At 47.4% G+C, this 22,367-nt stretch overlaps 1 protein-coding gene across 4 annotated transcripts in view; it reads left to right on the top strand.

The window, feature by feature from the left end:
• lrp3 (low density lipoprotein receptor-related protein 3) overlaps positions 1-21,263 on the top strand; it is a 59,068-nt gene extending 37,805 nt beyond the window's left edge. For all 4 annotated transcript variants that reach the window (XM_063067285.1, XM_063067284.1, XM_063067288.1 and 1 more), the window contains 4 exons: positions 2,205-2,413; positions 8,202-9,288; positions 9,713-9,845; positions 20,281-21,263. In XM_063067285.1, coding sequence (XP_062923355.1) covers positions 2,205-2,413; positions 8,202-9,288; positions 9,713-9,845; positions 20,281-21,045 — 2,194 coding nt within the window. In that variant the 3' untranslated portion in view covers positions 21,046-21,263. The remainder of the gene's footprint in view (positions 1-2,204; positions 2,414-8,201; positions 9,289-9,712; positions 9,846-20,280) is intronic.
• The last annotated feature ends 1,104 nt before the right edge of the window (positions 21,264-22,367 follow it).

Consider the following 22,367-nt stretch of genomic DNA (forward strand, 5'->3'; position numbering starts at 1 on the left):
TGTAGACAATATCCACTGCCTTCCCTTCATCCACTTTCCTGGTAACCTCCTCGAAAAACTCCAATAGATTGGTCAAACATGACCAACCATGCACAAAGCCATGTTGACTCTCCCTAATAAGTCCCTGTCTATCCAAATGCTTATAGATTCTGTCTCTTAGTACTCCCTCCAGTAACTCACCTACTACCGACATTAAACTCACCGGCCTATAATTTCCTGGATTACTTTTCGATCCTTTTTTAAACAACAGAACAACATGAGCCACTCTCCAATCCAGAGTCCAATGATTTTTGAAAAATCATTACTAATGTCTGCACAATCTCGACTGCTGCCTTCTTTCAGAATCCTAGGCTGCAGTTTATCTGGTCCAGGTGACTTATGCACCGTTAGGTCTTTCAGCTTTTTGAGCACCTTCTCTGTTGTAATAGTAACTGCTCTTCCCTCACACTCTTCAAAAACTGGTACTCTGCTAGTATCTTCCACAGTGAAGACTGATGCAAAATTCTCATTTAGTTCATCTGCCTTCTCCTTGTCCGTCATTATTATTTCTCTGGCCTCTTTCCAGCAGTCCTATATCCACTCTCAGCTCTTTCTTATTTTTTTGATATACTTGAAAAAGTTTTTCTATCCACCTTGATATTGTTTGCTAGCTTGCTTTCATACTTCATCTTTTCCCTCCTAATGTCTCTTTTAGTTGCTCTCTGTAGGTTTTTAAAAGCTTCCCAATCCTCTATCTTCCTAATTTTTTGCTTTGTTGTATGCCCTTTTGCTTTTACATTAGCTTTGACTTCCCTTGTCAGTCAAGGTGGTACTACTTTGCCATTTGAGTATCTCTTTGTTTTTTGGAATACATCTATCCTGCACCTTCCTCATTTTTCCCAAAAGCACAAACCATTCTGCTGTCCTGTCACCTTTTGCAGTTTCTCCTTCCAATTTACTTTGGGCAACTCCTCTCTCATATCACTGTAATTCCCTTTACTTCTCTGAAATACCACTACATCAGACTTTACTTTCTCTCTATCAAATTCAAGTTGAATTTAATCATATTGTGATCACTGTCTCCTAAGCGTTCCTTTACCTTAAGCTCCCTAATAACGCCCGGTTCAATACTGAACATCAAATCCAATATAGCTGATCCTCAAGTAGGCTCAATGACAAGCTACTTTAAAAAGCCATCTTGTAGGCATTGAACAAATTCAGTGTCTTGAATCCATTACCAACCTGATTTTCCCAATTGATGTGCATGTTAAAATTTCCCGTGACTATCATAACATTGCCCTTTTGACACACCTTTTCTATTTCCCGCTGTAATCTTCTGACCATATCCCAGTTACGGTTTGGAGGCCTGTATATTCCTGCCATCAAGATCCTTTTACCCTTGCAGTTTCTTAACTCAACCCACAAGGATTCAACATCTTCCGATCCTATGTTACATCTTTCTAATGACTTGATGCCATTCTTTACCCATAGGGCCATGCCTCCTCCTCTGCCTATCTTCCTGTCCCTCCGATACAATGTGTAACCTTGATGAACACTCTGCTCCCAAGGTGCCACACATGAGGCTGCTTAACAAGTTGCAAACCCATGGTATTACATGAAAGATTCCAGCATGGATAAAGTAGTGGCTGATTGGCAGGAGACAAGGACACACACGTGCGCGAGCGTACAGACATGCAGTCACGTACACACACACGTGCCTCCTCCAACTCCAGGAAAGGCTGACTCTGGGCCTCCAGTCCGTGGCCTCGGACTCTGGCACAGGTTGCAGGCACCTGACTATTTCCAGTACACAAGTGTAAATGAGAACAAAATAATTGTTACTATAGATCCAATGCAGCACAAAAATGTACAGTAAGATAAAGAACATAATCATTTAAAAAAACACAGTAAATATAAATGCTTAAGATAGCTTGTACTGAAATCCCTGATGAGAAACTTTGAAACACTATCTGAGAATTTAAAACTAGCAACATTATTAGGACCTGGCAAAGCCATTGCAAATCTGCCCATCGCCATTTTTGCCCTGGACTCTCAGACGTTGAGTCCCTGATCTCCAGACCCTCATCGTCGCTGTCTGTCTCCTCCCAGGCAAATAGTGTGACGGAGGGTTCTGGCCGTGCCTGCAGCTCCTGTGTCCCGGGAAGAGAGTTGGCACTACATAGAGCTGTCCATTACAGGGAGATGACTCGCTCTGTGTTTTGTAGTTTTCAGAACTTCGACTTGGAGAGTTCGCACAAGTGCTCAGTGGACTGGCTGATAATCGGCCCAGCCTCAGATCGAGAGGAGCACCGACTGTGTGGCTCCCACATTCCTCAGCCCTTCATCTCCACTCGGGACCACGTCTGGATCTCCTTCCATTCCGACCGCTCCAGCTCCGGGCATGCCCGTGGATTCCGGCTCTCTTACGTCCGAGGTACTGTCACCACCATGTGACCTGATTCTGCCCTCAGCTGGTGCGGGTAGAGGGGTGAGGGTTGAGGCGTGCAGGAATGAGTAGAGGGGTGGTGGCTCTGGTATCACCATCTGAGAGTGCAGCTCCTGGCTGTGACCCCCAAGGACTGAGAGAGCGAGGACAGGAAGCGGCTGACCATACTGCAAAGTGTCTGTCATGGTGCTTCAACAAAGATTGCACCGAACGCAGAGGTGGCTTGAGACGTAGCTTTAAGAGTCATGGATTCATACAGCACAGAAACAGGCCCTTCGGCCCAACTGTTTCATGCCAGTCACAGTTGCCCATGTTTGGCCCATAATGCTCCAAGCACTTCCCCTCCATGTACCTGTCCAAATGCCTCTCAAGTGTTGCAATTGTACCCACCTCGACCTCTTCCTGTGGCAGCTCATTCATCCTCTGTGGAAAAAGTTACCTCTTAGGTCTCTTTTAATTCTCTCCCCCCTTGTATCTATTCTCTCTAGTTTTGGACTCCCCAACCCTGGGGAAAAGGCTATCACCATCCACCTCATCTATACCCTGCACTGCATGATTTTATAAACTTGTATGAGGTCACCCCTCACTCTCTTGTACACCTGAATAAAGATCCAACATTGCCAACCTCTCCCTATAAAAAGGGCTTCTAGTCCAGACATCAGCCTCATAAACGTCTCCTGCAATATCTTTCCTATCACAGGGTGACCAAAATTTTACACAATACTCAGAGTACAGTCTCACCAATAACTTATATAATGTCCCAACTCCCAAACTCAAAGCCCTGACAATGAAGACCAGTGTGCTAAACGTGTGGCTTTTTTCAGCAAACTATGCCCGGCCATTCACTGTGCACATCCTACCCTGGTATGTCGGTGTACGTCAGTGCCCGGCCATTCACTGTGCACATCCTACCCTGGTATGTCGGTGTACGTCAGTGCCCGGCCATTCACTGTACGCATCCTACCCTGGTATGTCGGTGTACGTCAGTGCCCGGCCATTCACGGTGCAGATCCTACCCTGGTATGTCGGTGTACGTCAGTGCCCGGCCATTCACTGTGCAGATCCTACCCTGGTATGTCGGTGTACGTCAGTGCCCGGCCATTCACGGTGCAGTTCCTACCCTGGTATGTCGGTGTACGTCAGTGCCCGGCCATTCACAGTACACCATAAGACCATAAGACAAAGGAGCAGAAGTAGGCCATTCGGCCCATCGAGTCTGCTCCGCCATTTTATCATGAGCTGATCCATTTTCTCCTATTTAGTCCCACTCCCCTGCCTTCTCACCATAACCTTTGATGCCCTGGCTCCTCAGATACCTATCAATCTCTGCCTTAAATACACCCAATGACTTGGCCTCCACTGCTGCCCGTGGCAACAAATTCCATAGATTCACCACCCTCTGACTAAAAAAATTTCTTCGCATTTCTGTTCTGAAAGGGTGCCCTTCAATCCTTAAGTCATGTCCTCTCGTACCAGACTCCACCATCATGGGAAACAACTTTGACACATCCACTCTGTCCATGCCTTTTAACATTCGAAATGTTTCTATGAGGTCTCCCCTCATTCTTCTAAACTCCAAGGAATACAGTCCAAGAATGGACAAATGTTCCTCATATGTTAACCCTCTCATTCCCGGAATCATTCTAGTGAATCTTCTCTGTACCCCCTCCAACGTCAGCACATCCTTTCTTAATTAAGGAGACCAAAACTGCCCATCGTACTCCAAATGAGGTCTCACCAGCGCCTTATAGAGCCTCAACATCACATCCCTGCTCCTATACTCTATTCCTCTAGAAATGAATGCCAACATTGCATTCGCCTTCTTCACTACTGACTCAACCTGAAGGTTAACTTTAAGGGTATCCTGTACGAGGACTCCCAAGTCCCGTTGCATCTCAGAACTTTGAATTCTTTCCCCATTATAATAATAATGAGCCCGTTTATTTCTTCTGCCAAAGTGCATAACCATACACTTTCCAACATTGTACTTCATTTGCCACTTCTCTGCCCATTCTTCCAATCTATCCAAGTCTCTCTGCAGACTCTCCGTTTCCTCAGCACTACCGGCCCCTCCACCTATCTTCGTATCGTCAGCAAACTTAGCCACAAAGCCATCTATTCCATAATCTAAATCGTTGATGTACAATGTAAAAAGAAGCGGCCTCAACACTGATCCCTGCAGAACACCACTGGTAACCGGCAGCCAACCAGAATAGGATCCCTTTATTCCCACTCTCTGTTTCCTGCCAATCAGCCAATGTTCTATCCAAGTATGTAACTTTCCCGTAATTCCATGGGCTCTTATCTTGTTAAGTAGCCTCATGTGTGGCACCTTGTCAAAGGCCTTCTGAAAATCCAAATATACAACATCCACTGCATCTCCCTTGTCTAGCCTACTGGTAATTTCCTCAAAAAATTGTAATAGGTTTGTCAGGCAGGATTTTCCTTTAAGGAATCCATGCTGAGTTCCGCCTATCTTGTCATATGCCTCCAGGTACTCTGTAACCTCATCCTTGACAATCGACTCCAACAACTTCCCAACCACGGATGTCAAGCTAACAGGTCTATAATTTCCTTTTTGCTTCCTTGCCCCCTTCTTAAATAGCGGAGTGACATTTGCAATCTTCCTGTCCTCCGGAACCATGCCAGAATCTATCGACTTTTGAAAGATCATCTCTAATGCCTCAGCAATCTCCACAGCTACTTCCTTCAGAACAGGAGGGTGCATTCCATCTGGTCCGGGAGATTTATCTACCTTTAGACTATTCAGCTTCCTGAGTACTTTCCCTGTCGTAATTGTGACTGCGCACACTTCTCTTCCCTGCCACCCTTGAGTGTCCGGTATACTGCTGATGTCTTCCTCAGTGAAGACTGATGCAAAATGCTCGTTCAGTTCCTCTGCCATCTCCTCATCTCCCATTACAATTTCTCCAGCATCATTTTCTATCGGTCCTATATCTACTCTCACCTGTCTTTTACTCTTTATATACTTGAAAAAGCTTTTAGTATCCTCTTCGATATTATTTGCTAGCTTCCTTTCATAGTTAATCTTTTCTCTCTTAATGACCTTCTTGGTTTCCTTTTGTAAGGTTTTAAAAACTTCCCAATCCTCTCTCTTCCCACTAATTTTTGCTTCCTTGTATGCCCTCTCTTTTGCTTTAACTTTGGCTTTGACTTCTCTTGTCAATCACGGTTGCATCCTTTTTCCATTCGAAAATTTCTTCTTTTTTGGAATATACCTGTCTTGCACCTTCCTCACTTCTCGCATAAACTCCAGCCACTGCTGCTCTACTGTCTTTCCCGCCAGTGTCTCCTTCCAGTCAACTTTGGCCAGTTCCTCTCTCATGCCACTGTAATTTCCTTTACTCCACTGAAATACCAACACATCAGATTTCGGCTTCTCTTTTTCTAATTTCACAGTGAACTCAATCATGTTATGATCACTGCCTCCTAAGGGTTCCTTCACCTCAATCTCTCTAATCACCTCCGGTTCATTACACAATACCCAATCCAGTACAGCCGATCCCCTGGTGGGCTCAACAACAAGCTGTTCTAAAAAGCCATCTCGCAGACATTCTACAAATTCTCTCTCTTGAGATCCAGTGCTGACCTGATTTTTCCAATCTACTCGCATGTTAAAATCCCCCACAATTATCATAACACTGCCCTTCTGACAAGCCTTTTCTATTTCCAGTTGTAATTTGTAGTCCACATCCCTGCAGCTGTTTGGAGGCCTATAAATAACTGCCATCAGGGTCTTTTTACCCCTGCTATTTCTTAGCTCAACCCATAAAGATTCTGCACCTTCCGATCCTGTATCACCTCTTTCTAATGATTTAATATCATTTCTTACCAATAAAGCCACGCCTCCCCCTCTGCCTACCTTCCTATCCTTCCGATACACCGTGTATCCTTGGACGTTCAGCTCCCAGAGACATGCATCCTTTAGCCAGGTCTCAGTGATGGCCACAATATCATACCTGCCAATCTGTAGCTGTACGACAAGATCATCCACCTTATTCCTTATGCTGCATGCATTTAAGTACAACACCTTAAGACCAGTATTTGATACTTTTTGCTTTGATTTCACTGCAACTTTATTGCACTGCAACTCATCCCAATGGCTACAAATTTGCCCCATCACCTGCCTGTCTTTCCTGACATCTTTACTGCTCACTATCTTAGATTTATTTCTGTTTTCCCCTTCCTCTGCTCTATCATTCCGGTTCCCATCCCCCTGCCAAAGTAGATTAAACCCTCCCTAACAGCTCTATTAAACTTTCCCGCCAGGATATTGGTCCCCTTCGGGTTCAGGTGTAACCTGTCCTTTTTGAACAGCTCATACTTCCCCCAGAAGAGATCCCAATTATCCAAGAATCTGAAGCCCTGCCCCCTGCACCAGTCTCTCAGCCACGCATTCATCTGCCTGATCCGACTACTCTTGCCCTCGCTAGCACGTGGCACAGGTAGCAATCCCGAGATTACTACCCTGGAGGTCCTGCTTCTCAGCTTCCTTCCTAACTCCTGGAAATCTCTCTTCAGGACCTCCTCCTTTGTCCTATCTATGTCATTGGTACCAATATGTACCAAGACAACTGGCTGCTCACCCTCCCCCTTTAGTATATTCAGGACCTGATCCGAGACATCCCGTACCCTGGCACCTGGGAGGCAACACACCATGTGGGTATCTCTGTCAGGCTCACAGAATCTCCTGTGTGTTCCCCTGACTATGGAATCCCCCACGACTACCGCATTTCTCTTCTCCCTCCGTCTCTCCTGCACAACAGCGCCAGGCTCAGTGCCAGAGACCTGGTCACCGTCGGCGTCCCCCGTCAGGTCATCCCCCTGAACAGCATCCAGAACAAGATATTTGTTGCTGAGGGGGACAGCCACAGGGGTGCTCTCCACTATCTGGGCATTTCCCTTCCCTCTCTTGACAGTGACCCAGTTTTCTGACCCCTGTAGCCTAGGGATGACTACCTCCCTGTAGCTCCTGTCTATCACCTCTTCACTTTCCCTGCTAAGCAGTAGGTCATCAAGCTGCAGCTCCAGATCCCTAACACGGTCTCTGAGGAGCTGCATCTCGGTGCACCTGGCGCAGATGTGGCCATCAGGGAGGCTGGAGGTCTCCCAGGATTCCCACATCTGACACCCTGAACAAAGCACTAACCCTGCAGGCATGCTATCTAATTCTACAGGAATGAAACAGGAAAAATAAGTGTACTCACCTACCCTGGTATGTCAGTGTACGTCAGTGGCCGGCCATTCATGGTACACATCCTACCCTGGTATGAATGTTCAAAATGCATCACCTTGCACTTGCACTAAGTTGAAATCTGTTTGTCATTCTTCAGCCTAACTCCATGACTGAGCAAGATCTCTGCATTTCATTTGTTTTATTCTGCTGTGCAAGGTTTTGAAAAGATTTGATTATGTGGAAAATGAGGTTTCTTGGCTGGAGATGGCAGTGAGGAACTACCAGCTATCTCTCTGTCCCTCCCCTCCCGCTCTCCCTCAACGGCACACACACACACACACACACACACACTGTCACACTCTCACACTCACACAACACAGGAGAGTCAGAATCATGTTTATAATCACTGATCCGTCACTGTGAAAGGGGAGCTGGTGTGAGTAGGGATAAGAGAGGGAGGGGGGAGCAGACACTATGGCTGTGGTCCAGTGTGGAATGTGACTGAGGGGAGGGGGAAGAAGGGAGGAGGGGAGAAGTAGGTGCCGTGGCTACACAATGACGTCTGTCTCTCTGTCTCAGGGAAGTTGTCACAGGACCAGTGCAAGTCTGACGAGTTTTTGTGCCGGAACGGCAAGTGTATCCTCAGCGCCTGGCGTTGCAACTGGATGTACGAGTGTGGAGATGGCTCCGACGAGCAGGAGTGCCAGCTGCCCCCTACCCCGACTGCACCACTCGCCTGCCCTGATGGGATGTTCTGGTGCACGGTCAGGGGAAGGGCACGGTGCCTCCTGGTTGAAGCGCGGTGTGACAGCAGCCAGGACTGTGACGAGGGGGTAGACGAAGCGAACTGCCCCGACATCAGCTGCGGCAAGAGACTGGGCAATTTCTACGGGTCGTTTGCCTCCCCGGACTTCCTGCGCTGGCAGCGGGATGGGGCGGCACTGGACTGCACGTGGGTGGTGGACACGCAGGACAGCAGGCACCTGGTGCTGCAGCTCAACCTACAGCTCTCCTACAATGACTGGGTCCGCATATACGACGGCACAGCCACCGACTTCCGCCGGCTGCTGGGCGAGGCCAACTTCCGTAACAACCGAAGGCCCGTTACCGTGGAGACATCTGGTGGACAGATGACCGTCTCCTACCATGCCGAGCCGGGCAGTGTGGGGCACGGCTTTAACGCCACCTACCAGGTGAAGGGATACTGCCTACCGCAAGAGCATCCGTGCGGGCAGGACGGAGGGTGTTATGCCGATGACCAGCGCTGCGACGGCTGGTGGCAGTGCCCCAATGGGAAGGATGAGGAGGGCTGTGGGCGCTGTGGGCAGGGAGAGTACCCCTGTGACAGCACCAGCAGCATGTGCTACCCTCCCAGCGGCCGCTGCAACAACCGTAAGAACTGCCCCACTGGCACCGACGAATACAACTGCTTCACCTGTCAGCCTGGCAATTTCCACTGCGGCAGCCAGACCTGCGTTTTTGAAGAGTGGCGCTGTGACGGTCAGGAGGACTGCCCGGACGGCAGCGATGAGCAGAACTGCCTGGTGGTGGTACCCCGGAAGGTGATCACCGCTGCCCTGATCGGTAGCCTGGTGTGTGGGCTGCTGCTGGTCATTGCCCTGGGCTGTGCCTTCAAACTCTATTCCCTACGTAGCCGCGAGTACAGGTACCCTCATCCCTCCCCACCTCCCCACCCCTCTCCAAGGCAGATGGTACCATCTCCTCGGGATCTCCGGGATGGACGGTACTGTCTCCTTGGGATCTCCTTGGGCTCTCTGGGATGGACGGTACTGTCTCCTTGGGATCTCTGGGACAGACTGTACTGTCTCCTTGGGATCTCTGTGATGGACGATACTGTTTCAGGATCTCCGGGACGGACGGTACTGTCTCCTTGGGATCTCCGGGAAGGATGGTCCTGTCTCCTTAGGATCTCTGTGAAGAAAGGTCCTGTCTCCTTGGGATCTCCGGGACAGATGGTACTGTCTCCTTGGGATGTCTGTGGTGGATGGTACCATCTCCTTGGGATCTCCACGACGGACACTTTGACATGGTCATGTTAATGAAGTGCTGTTCATCTCTCGTCCTTTTAGGGCCTTTGACACCCCAATGACCCGTCTGGAGGCAGACATAGTGCAGCGAGAGGCCCCTCCCTCCTATGGTCAGCTGATTGCCCAGGGACTTATTCCCCCTGTGGATGACTTTCCCATCTATAACCCCTCTCAGGTAAGTCCACAGCTGTTTCTACCCTCCACCTTTAAGGACACACCCATAGGGGTATCAGGTCAGTCTGCATCTCCCAGTGTTTGACACCATGGGGAATCCGAAGCGAGAAGGATTGTGTTTAGGTGGGCGAAGGAAATTAAACACAATGGAGTGATAAGAATTGTCCTGAGAGAGGCTGAGATCTGGGATTTGACAGAGATGCGAGAGTGAGGAACATTACACTGGGCAGGGATTGAAGATAAAGATGTTCTTTATTTAACATCAAAACATTGAAATATAGGGTGAAATGCATCGTTTGCATCAACGACCAGCACTGTCTGAGGTTGTCCTGGAAGCAGTCCACAAATGTCACCAAGTTTCTAGCTCCAACCTGGCATTTTCATAACTTATTAACCCATAAGATATAGGAGCAGAATTAGGCCATTTGGCCCATCGCAACTACTCTGGCATTTCACCATGTTCCTCTCAGCCCCGATCACCTGCCTTCTGCCTGTATCCCTTCATGCCCTAACCAGTCAAGAATCTATCAACCTCTGCCTTAAATATACATAATGACTTGGCCTCTATGGCCGCCTGTGGCAAAGAATTCCACAGTCATCACTCTCTGGCTAAAGAAATTCCTCCTCATCTCATTTGTAAAGGGACACCCCTCTAATCTGAGGCTGTGTCCTCTGGCTTTAGGCTCTCCCACCATAAGAAACACCCTCTCCACATCCACTCGATTAAAGCCTTTCACCATTCAATAGGTGGCCAAGTGGTTAAGCGTCGGTCTGGTGATCTGAAGGTTGCTAGTTCGAGCCTCAGCTGAGGCAGCGTGTTGTGTCCTTGGCACTTAACCACACATTGCTCTGCGACGACACTGATGCCAAGCTGTATTGGCCCTCGTGCCCTTCCCTTGGACAACATCGGTGTCGTGGAGAGGGGAGACTTGCAGCATGGGCAACTGCTGGCCTTGCATACAACCTTCCAAGGCGCAAATCCATGGTCTCACAAGACTAACGGATGCCTGATTCAATAGATATCAATGAGGTCACCCCTCATTCTTCTGAATTCTTGTGAATACAGGCCCAGGGCCATCATATGTTCTTCATCTGACAAGCCATTCAATCCTGGAATCACTTTCATGAACCTCCTTTGAATCCTCTCCAGTTTCAGATAAGGGGTCCAAACCTGCTTATAATACTACAAGTGAGGCTTCACCAGTGCTTTATAAATTTTCAACATTACATCCTTCCTTTTATATTCCAGTCCTTTTGAAATGAATGCTAATATTGCATTTGCCTTCCTTACCAGAGACTCAAACTGCAAAATAATCTTTAGGGAATCCTGCACAAGGACTCCCAAGTCCCTTTGCACCTCATTTTTTTTGTACTTTCTCTCCATTTAGAAAATAGTCAAGCCTTTAATTTATTTTACCAAAGTGCATGACCATACACCTCCCAACACTTTATTCCATTTGCCACTTCTTTGCCCATTCTCTTAATCTGCCTTAAGTCCTCTTTTAGCCTCTCTACTTCCTCAAAACTACCTGCCCCTCAACCCATCTTCATATCGTCTGTAAACTTTACAACAAAACCGTCAATTCCATCATCCAAATCATTGACATATAAAGTAAGAAGAATCGGTCCCAACACAGACCCCTTGGGAATACCACGAGTTAATGGCAGCCAGCCAGAAAAGGCTCCCTTCATTCCCACTCTGCCTCCTGTCAGTCAGCCACTGCTGTATCCATACTAGAATCTTTCCTGTAATACCATGGGCTAGTAGCTTGTTAAACAGCCTCATGTGGCTCCTTGTCAAAGGCCTTCTGAAAATCCAAGTACACAACATCAAACAATTCTTCTTTGTCTATCCTGCTTGTTATTTCTTCAAAGAATTCCAAGAGATTTGTCAGACAAGATCTTCCCTTGAAGAAGCCATGCTGACTGTGGCCTATTTTATCATGTGCTTCCAAGTACGCTGAGACCTCATCCTTAATAATCGACTCCAACATCTTCCCAACCACAGAGCTTAGGCTAACTAGCCTGTAATTTCCTTTCTTCTGCCTCCCCCTTCTTGAAAAGTGGAGTGACATTTGCAATTTTACAGTCTTCCCAAACCATTCCAGAATCTAGTGATACTTGAAAAATCATTACTAATAGTCATAGCCATACTTTATTGATCCCGGGGGAAATTGGTTTTCGTTACAGTTGCACCATAAATAATAAATAGTAATAGAAATAGTAATAGTAATTCTACTATTAGTAAATAGTCATAGAAATAATAAATAGTAATAGAATGGTAATAGAAAATAGTAATAAATAGTTAAGTAGTGATATGTAAATTATGCCAGTAAATTATGAAGTAAGTCCAGGACCAGCCTATTGGCTCAGGGTGTCTGACCCTCCAAGGGAGGAGTTGTAAAGTTTGATGGCCACAGGCAGGAATGACTTCCTATGACGCTCTGTGTTGCATCTCGGTGGAATGAGTCTCTGGCTGAATGTACTCCTGTGCCCAACCAGTACATTATGCAGTGGATGGGAGACATTGTCCAAGATGGCATGCAACTTAGACAGCATCCTCTTTTCAGACACCACCGTGAGAGAGTCCAATCCATCCCCAAAACATCAATGGCCTTACGGATGAGTTTGTTGGTTCTGTTGGTGTCTGCTATCCTCAGCCTGCTGCTCCAGCACACAACAGCAAACATGATAGCACTGGCCATCACAGACTTGTAGAACATCCTCAGCATCGTCCGGCAGATGTTAAAGGACCTCAATCTCCTCAGGAAATAGAGACGGCTCTGACCCTTCTTGTAGACAGCCTCAGTGTTCTTAGACCAGTCCAGTTTATTGTCAATTCTTAGACCAATCCAGTTTGTTGTCAGTTTAATGCCTCCACAATCTCTTCAGCCACCTCTTTCAGAACTGTGGGGTGTACAACATTTGATCCAGGTGACTTATCCACCTTCAGACCTTTCAGTTTCCCAAGAACCTTCTGCCTAGTAATGGTAACTTCACACAATTCACACCCTCTGACACCTGGAACTTCCACCATACTGCTAGTGTGTTCCACAGTGAAGACTGATGCAGTTTGTTCGCCATTTCGTTGTACCCCATTACTATCTCTCTGGTATCACTTTCCAGTGTTGCGATATCCACTCCACTCGCGCCTCTCCTGTACACTTTATGTATCTGAAGGAGCTTCTGGTATCCTATCTATTATTATTGGCTAGCTTACTTTCATATTGCATCCTTACATTCTTGATGACATTTTTGGTTGCCTTCTGTTGGTTTTCAAAAGCTTCCCGATCCTCCAATTTCCCACTAATTTTATCCCTATTATATGCCTTCTCTTTGGCTTTTCTGCTGGCTTGGACTTCTCCTATTAGCCACGGTTGTGTCATCTTTCCTTTAGAATACTTCTCCCTCTTTGGGATGTATATATCCTATAAGACCATAATATATAGGAGCAGAAGTAGGCCATTCAACCCATCAAGTCTGCTCCACCATTCAGTCATGGGCTGATCCAATTCTTCCCGTTATCCTCACTCCCCTGCCTTCTCCCCATACCCATTGATGCCCTGGCTAATCAAGAACCTATGTATCTCTGCCTTAAATACACCCAATGAGTTGGCTTCCACAGCTGCTTGTGGCAACAAATTCCACAGATTTACCACCCTCTGACTAATTTCTCCACATCTCTGTTCTTAACGGACGTCCTTCAATCTTGAAGTCGTGCCCTCTTGTCCTGGACTCCGCTACCAAGGGAAATAACTTTGCCGTATCTAATCTGTTCAGGCCTTTTAACATTTGGAATGTTTCTATAAGATCCCCCCTCATTCTCCTGAACTCCAGGGAATACAGCCCAAGAACTGCCAGATGTTCCTCATACAGTAACCCTTTCATTCCTGGAATCATTCTCATTAATGTTCTCTGAACCCTCTCCAATGTCAATATATCCTTTCTAAAATAAGGAGCCCAAAACTGCACACGATACTCCAAATGTGGTCTCACGAGTGCCTTATAAAGCCTCAACATCACATCCCTGTTCTGTACATATTCTGTAACGCTCAGCTATATTGGCTGGTATTTATCTCGGGGAAACCCTGTCCGCTGCCCACCTTCTCTCCCGGTTACGTCGGTTGCTGTACAACTGCCACCTGATTCGGCTTCAAACATCAATCATCAGCCAGCACACAGTGTACGTTTTACCAATTACACTTTATAGATATTACTAAGTCTGAGATTAATAGAAGTTCAATACAAAAAAGGAATGGAAAAGGCGCCAGACTTATCAAGGTTCAATTTCTTCGTGCACACGTTGGAGCTCGGGGACCTCTTCGGGACCACTCCGACCCCGTCGACTGGCAGCTCGGGACCACCCAGAGTAATCAACCTTACCTTTCCCCGCACGTCCGTCGTCCTCACGGTCTCTCCTCCGACTCCCCGCCAAAACCCCCCGGTTCCCAGCCATAGGAGAAAGAATAACATGGACACCCATTGATTCATTTGCTCTGTTATCAATAATCTAACCCAAGCAAACTGCTAGCTAGAGACTTTATCAGCATTTAACATAAAGAAGCCATTTTAATTAACATACGCAGTAACATAAAAGAAGAAACCCCTTACAATTCTATACCTCTTGAAATGAATGCCAACATCGTATTCGCCTTCTTCACTACTGAATCAGCCTGGAGGGTATCCTGCACAAGGACTCTCAAGTCCCTTTGCATCTCTGCACTTTGAATTCTCTCCCCATCTAAATAATAGTCTGCCCATTTATTTCTTCCACCAAAGTCCATGACCATACACTTTCCAACATTGTATTTCATTTGCCACTTCTTTGCCCATTCCCCTAAACTATCTAAGTCGCTCTGCAGGCTCTGTTTCCTCAACACTATCCACTCCTTCACCTATCTTTGTATCATCTGCAAATTTAGCCACAAATCCATTAATCCCATAATCCAAATCATTGACATACATCGTAAAAAGCTGTGGTCCCAACACCGACCCCTGTGGAACTCCACTGGTAACCAGCAGCCAGAATAGGATCCCTTTATTCCCACTCTCTGTTTTCTGCCGATCTGCCGATCAGCCAATGCTCCACCCCTGTTAGTAACTTCCCTGTAATTCCATGGGCTTTTATCTTGCTAAGCAGCCTCATGTGCGGCACCTTGTCAAAGGCCTTCTGAAAATCCAAGTACACCACATCTACTGTAAATCCTTTGTCTATCCTGCTTGTAATTTCCTCAAGAAATTGCAGTAGGTTAGTCAGGCAGGATTTTCCTTTCAGGAAACCATGCTGGCTTTGGCCTATTTTGTCATGTGCCTCCAGGTGCTCCATAATCTCATCCCTAATAATCGATTCCAACAACTTCCCAACCACTGATGTTAGGCTAACAGGTCTATAGTTTCCTTTCTGCTGCCTCCCACCCTTCTTAAATAGTGGAGTAACATTTGCAATTTTCTACTCATCTGGTACAATGCCAGAATTTGTTGTTCTTGAAAGATCATCGTTAATGCCTCTGCAATCTCTCCAGCTACTTCCTTCAGAACCCGAGGGTGTATTCCACCAGGTCCAGGAGATTTATTCCTCTGACCATTAAGCTTCCTGAGCATCTTCTCAATCATAATTTTCACTGCACATACTTCACTCCCCTGACATTCTTGCATGCCCGCTATACTGCGGGTGTCTTTCACTGTGAAGACTGATGCAAAATATGCATTCAGTTCCTCTGCCATCTCTGCGTCTCTCATTACAATATCTCCAGTGTCATTTTCTATTGGTCCTATATCTACTCTGGACTCTCCTTTACTCTTTATATACTTTTTAAAAAAAAGCTTTTAGTATCTTCTTTGATATTAGTCACCAGTTTCCTTTCATAATTCATCATTTCCTTCCTAAAGACCTTAGTTTCCTTCTGCAAATTTTTAAGAGCTTCCAAATCCTCTATCTTCCCACTAGCTCTGGCTTCCTTGTATGGCCTCTCTTTTGCTTGTACTTTGGCTCTGACTTCACGTCCTTCCATTCAAAAATTTCTTCTTATTTGGAATATATCTGTCTTGTACTTCCCTCATTTTTCACAAAAACTCCACCCATTGCTGCTCTGCTGTTCTTCCAGCTAGTGTCCCTTTCCAATCAATTCTGGCCAGTTCCCCTCTCATGCCATTGTAATTTCCTTTATTCTACTGAAATACTGTCACATTGGAATTTAGTTTCTCCTTCTCAAATTTCAAAATGAACTTGATCATATTGTGATCACTGTTCCCTAAGGGTTCCTTAACCTTAAGCTCTCTTTTCACCTCCAGATCATTGCACAACACCCAATCCAGCACAGCTGATCCCCGGTGGGCTCATCAACAAGCTGTTCTAAAAAGCCATCCCTTAGACATTCTACAAATTCTCTCTCTTGAAGTTTAGTACTGTCCTGGTTTTCCCAATCCACTTTCATGTTAAAATCCCCAATGATTATCATGACATATCCTGAGCCTTACGAATTGCTTCCAGATAGTCCAGCCATTGCTGTTGTGCTGTCATCCCTGCCAGTGTTCTTGTCCAATCAATTCTGGCCAACTCCTCACTCACTCACGTCTCTGTAATTTCCTTTATCCCACTGTAGCTTCTCCTCGAATTTTAGGGTGAACTCGATCATATGATCACTTGCCCCAAGGTTTGTTTTTACCTCAAGCTCTCTAATCAATTCTGGTTCACTGCACAACACCCAAATCCAGAATAGCCAGTCCTCCAGTAGGCTCAACCACGAGCTACTCCGAAAAGCCATCTCATAGCCATTCTAGAAATTCCCTCTCCTGTAATCCAGCATCAACCTGATGTTCCCAATCTACCCGGCATATTGAAGTCCCCATGACTATTGTAACATCACCCTTTTGGCATGTATTTTCTATCTCCTGTTGTAATTTGTAGGCCACATTCTTACTACTGTTTGGGGGTCTGTATACAACTCCCATAAGGGTCTTTTTACCCTTGCAGTTCCTTAGCTCTTTCCACAAATGATTCAGCACCTCTGACCCTATGTCACCTCCTTCTAATGATTTGATTTCATTTTTTACCAACAGAACAAGGCCATCCCCTCTGCCTTCCTGCCTGTCCTTCCGATACAATGTGTAACTTGGACATTAAGCTCCCAGCTATAATCTTTCAGCCATGATTCAGTAAAGCCTACAACATCATACCAGCCAATCTGCCACTGTCCTGCAAGTTCATCTATTTTACTCTGTATACTGCGCACATTCAGATACACCATGAGTCATCCAGTCACCCTTTTTGATTTTGTTGCACCATGCACAAGCTTTTAATTCCTAACTTTACTTAAGGTTCTACCAACATCTGCTTCCACAACCTCTCCACTAACTGGTTTGTTCTGGTGTTCCGGTTTCCATCCCCCTACAATTCTATTTAAACCCCACTGTGCAGCATTAACAAACCTTCCTGCTAAAATATTAGTCCCTTTCCAGTTCAGGTGCAAACCATCCCTTCCATACAGGTCCCACTTGCCCTGGAAGAGAGCCCAATGATGCAAGAATCTTATACCCACTCTCCTATGCCAACTCCTTATCTGCATATTAAACTGTATAATCTTCCTAGTTCTGGCCTCACTAGCACGTGGCATGGATAGCAATCCTGAGATCACCCTTTAACTTAGCACCGAACTCCTTGAGCTCTCAATGCAGAACCTCTTCACTGGTCCTACCCTTGGCATTAGTACTTTGCATCTGTCTTTACAGTGGAAGACACTAGCGGTGTGCCAGAGGTCTGTGAGTGTCAGGGAGCAGGAGTGAGTGCCGTTGCTATTACAAAGGAAAAAGTGCGAGACAAACTCAAAGGTCTTAAAGTGGATAAATCACTTGGACTAGGTGGACTACATCCCAGAGTCCTGAGAGAGGCTGCTCAAGAGATACAGAGGCATTGGTCACAATCTTTCAGGAATCACTTGATTCTGGCAAGGTCCTGGAGGATTGGAAGATTGCAACTGTCACTCCACTCTTTAAGAAGAGAGGAAGACAAAAGAAAGGAAATTATAAGCCAATTAACCTAACTTTAGTGGTTGGGAAAGTGTTGGAGTCCATTATTAAGGATGAGGTTTTAGGATACTTGGAGACAATGATAAAGTAAGTTAAAGTCAGCATGGTTTCTGTACAGGGAAATCTTGCCTGAAAAATCTGTTAGAGTTCTTTGAGGAAGTAACAAGCAGGGTGGACAAAGGAGAGGCAGTGGATGTCATTTACTTGGATTTTCAGAAGGCGTTTGATAAGGTGTCACTCATGAGGCTGCTTAACAAGGTAAAATCCTATGGCGTTACAGGAAAGATGCTAGCGTGGATAGAGGAATGGCTGACAGGCTGGAGGCAGCGAGTGGGATTAAAGGGGCCTTTTCTGGTTGGCTGCCAGTTACTAGTGGTGTTCCTCAGGGATCAGTTTAGGGACCGCTGCTGTTCACATTGTTGGTCAATTATTTTGATAATGGAATTGATGGCGTAGTGGCAAAGTTTGCAGATGATATGAAGGTAGGTGGAGGGGTAGGTAGTACTGAGGAAGCAATGTGATTGCGGCAGGACTTAGACAAGTTGGAAGAATGGACAAAAAAAGGTGGCAGATGGAATACAGTGTTGGGAAATGTACGATAATGCATTTTGGTAAAAGGAACAATAGTGCAGAGTATTAACTAAATGGGGAGAAGGTTCAAACATCAGAGGTGCAGAGGGACTCGTGCAAAACTCCCAGAAGGTTAATTTACAGGTTGAGTCTTTGGTAAAGAAGGCAAATGCAATGTTAGCATTTATTTCAAGGGAAATAGAATATAAAAGTAAGGAGATAATGCTGAGTCTTTATAAGACATTAGTCAGGTTACACTTGGGGTATTGTCAACAGTTTTGGGCCCCATATCTCAGAAAGGAGAGAGTCCAGAGGAGATTCACAAGGATGATTCCAGGAATGAAGAGATTAACATATGAGGAGCATTTGGCAGCTTTGGGCCTGTACACACTGGAATGCGGGAGATCTCATTGAAACCTACCAAAAGTTGAAAGAACTAGATAAGGTGGATGTGGAGAGGATGTTTCCTGTGGTGAGGGTGGCCAGAACTAGAGGGCACAGCCTCAAAATTGAGGGTTGACCTTTCAGAACAGGGGTAAGGAGGATTTTTTTTTATCCAGGGAGTAGTGAATCTGTGGAATGTTCTGCCACAGACTGCGATGGAGGCTGTATGGGTATGTTTAAGGCAGAAGTTGATAGTTTCCTGATCGGTCAGGGCATCAAAGAAGATGGCGAGAAGGCAAGGTATCTGGGATTGAATGGGATCTGGGATCAGCCATGATGGAATGGTGGAGCAGACTCGATGGGCTGAATGGCCTAATCATACTCCAGTGTCTTATGGTTTATGGACCATGACTTCTTGCTTTTCACCCTCCCATTTAATGATGCTGAGGACTCGATCCAAGATATTCTGGACCCTGGCACCTGGGAAGCAACATACCATCCGGGAACCCCGTTCTCATCCACAGCACCTCCTGTCTGTTCCCTTAACTAACATATCCCTTATCACCACAGCGTGCCTCTTCTTCACCCTTCCCTCTGTGTCACAGAGATAGAATCAGTGCCAGAAACCCGATCACTGTGACTTTCTTCTGTTCGGTCATCCCCCTGACAGTATCCAAAGTTGTTGAGGGGGATGGCTACAGGGGTGCTCTGCACTGTATATTTAACCCCTTTCCCCTTCCTGACTGTCACCCAGTTTCCTGTGTCCTGCACCTCGGGTGTAACTACCTCTCTATATGTCCAATCTATCACTCCTTCAGCCTTCTGAATGATCTGGAGTTCATCCTGTTCCAGTTCCGACTCCTTAACGTGGAGTGTTAGAAGCTGCAGCTGGATGCACTTCGCAGGGTTGCGGTCTGGGCAGTAGACTAGTTTGAAGTCCCCTCCTCTCCAAACTTCCCATGCCCGATTTGCCACTGGTGAAAGCTTTAGTTTAGAGGACTGTGGGAGGAAAGCGGAGCACCGGTCACGGGAAGAACATGCAAACTCCTTACAGCCAGCTGTGGGAATTGATCCCACGTCACTGGTGCTGTAAAGCGTTGATAACCATGATGCTAGCATGCCGCCCTGAAGCAACCCCTTGAACAAACACAAATAGACGAGGGACAGAAGGATGTGGTGTTGAAGCTGGCAGATGGGATTGAAGTATGTGGGCATGAAAGTTGGCACAGATGCGATGGGCCAAAAGGACGTTCTCTGTGTTGTGTGAGCGTGCGATACCTGAACGTGGGCGTCCTAGGGCACTGCGAGATAGCACGTCATGGCAGTGTGGAGAGAGAACACTCGGCCCCTCCCTCATCAGCCTGCGGTGATCCCGGGGGTGAAGGGTGATGGGTGGGGGAGGGTTGGGGGGATAAGGAGTCTGCAGCATTCACTGTCCACGCTCCCTCTGTTTCCAGGTGTCGGTCCTGCAGAATATCCGCACGGCCGTGCGGCGTCAGATCCGGCGACACTCCATGCGCAGGGGGGCAGCCGGGGGGAGGCTCGCCCGGCTCTGGAACCGGCTCTTCCGGAGACCGAGGGGTTGGGGTCTCATTCCTCTACTGACGCCCACCTCTAGCACCCCGTCCAGTGGGGAATTGGTGCCCAGCGGCCAGAGGGGAGCTGGAACGGAGCCCGACTCAGACACAAACACAGAGACCCGTCGGCAAGTGGGCGAGGCAAGAGGGGCTGGGGGCATTGGCTCATCCACGGGGACGCGGCACACGGTGCCAAAGTCTGCCTCGCCCCCCAGTCTGGGAGGCCGGCCAGAGTGCCAGACTGCGCAGCCAAGGCCCTCCAGTTCCGAGGAGGTATCAAGTGCTGACCTCCAGTCCTCTCTGGAGCAGGGTGCAGAGCGCCATGGCCCTGACCCGGGGCCGGGCACCAGTAACCAGTGTCCCACTGCCTGTGCCCATCTGGTCCGCCCCGGCCGCGCCAGGGTCATGAGCCTGGGCTCAGTGCGCCTGACCGTCTACGAGGTTTGTTACACCCCCCCACCGCACTGTCAGTGTGATCCCAGTATGGGCCCTGCTCCATCCGTACACAGGAGCCCGGACTGTCCAGCGGAGAGACCCCCCTCCTTCTCCACAGCCCATCACAAACCCTCCTCGCAACCCCCACAGGCAGAGCCTTCCCTCCAGAACCCTTTACGGCCACCAAACCCTCCGGGCCAGGACCACTGAGGAAGCCCTTCTCCCATCTCCGTGGTCGCTGGGTAGACGGTGAACTTGTCCAGAGTTTTTAATGTTGCAGTATTTTTAAAAAACTTATTTAATTCTCCAAGCGAACAAGAAAAAGTGTAACCACAGGTCTGTATAGCTGTTGTAATCAGCAGTGTGGTGAAAGGGTGTGAAGTGCAGTCGTGGACAAACTTTGTCCAAAAACAATTCCATTTCCAGTCTCCTGAGCTTGATGTTATTTATACAACTTTTGTTGTGGCACGTGTCTGCAGTGTAAACAAGATGTGCTGGTCAACACCCAACTCAGGGTCCTAAAGAGAGCACAGAAATTGTGCCAGTTACCCATTGTCCTCGTGTGATTCAAGATGTACTCAACACTGTCTGTCCCCGTGGTCTCAGTCTTGTCAATCCAGGGCTCTGACTGCAGGTAAAACATTGGGGTACGGTACCGGTGGGGACGGGTCTGTCACTGTAGCACACTGGGGTACGGTACCGGTGGGGACGGGTCTGTCACTGTGTAACACCGGGGTACGGTACCGGTGGGGACGGGTCTGTCACTGTGTAACACCGGGGTAGAGGGGGTACCGGTGGGGACGGGTCTGTCAGTGTGGATGGCAAATCCAGGGAATCGAAACCGGCTCTTGGAACGATTGTTGAACGGTTGTGTGTACTCGGTGACATGTTGCTGTTTGAATTAGCAAAGTGCCAAAAGTGAGGTTGTGTTGAAAACACAGCATGTTTTGGGGACAGGATTAATAAATTGGTAATTATGTCACCCTGGGCACTGGTCTGGAGTGTGGGTGTCTGTTCTGCGTCGGTACCCTGGGCAGTGGCAGATCCATGGGGCTGTGCCCAACCCAAAGGCAAGTACGTGACACACGGTAAAGCTGCGATCTGATTGAAGGGAAGCGAAGCAGGTGGAATGGTGGGGACACTCCTGCCTGGGCCTTGCTGCATGTTCCTAAGCCGGGTGGTGCGTTAATTTGTCAGTCAGGTGGGCAAATGCTGCTGCAACCCCTCAGATTTCACCTTGAATGGGGGCACAGCAGCCCCAGGGGGAGGCGAGTGTGGGTTGGTGATGGGGAGGGTGTAAGTGATGAGGGGAATGGGGGAATAGGTGATACGACAACCCTCTCATGCTAGGAATTGGCCTGGTGAATCTCTGGAAAGATGACAGTTTCTGCATATGCTGGAAGAAATGGACAAAGTGCTGGAGATACTCAGCAGGTCAGGCAGCATCTATGGAGATGAGTGGAGATCCGATGCTTCAGGCTGAGACCCTTCATCAGGACATCAGTGAAGCCCTAGACTGCCTCCAATGGAAC

The sequence above is a fragment of the Mobula hypostoma genome, chromosome 14, assembly GCF_963921235.1.
Source record: "Mobula hypostoma chromosome 14, sMobHyp1.1, whole genome shotgun sequence".
Taxonomy (NCBI): Eukaryota; Metazoa; Chordata; class Chondrichthyes; order Myliobatiformes; family Myliobatidae; genus Mobula; species Mobula hypostoma.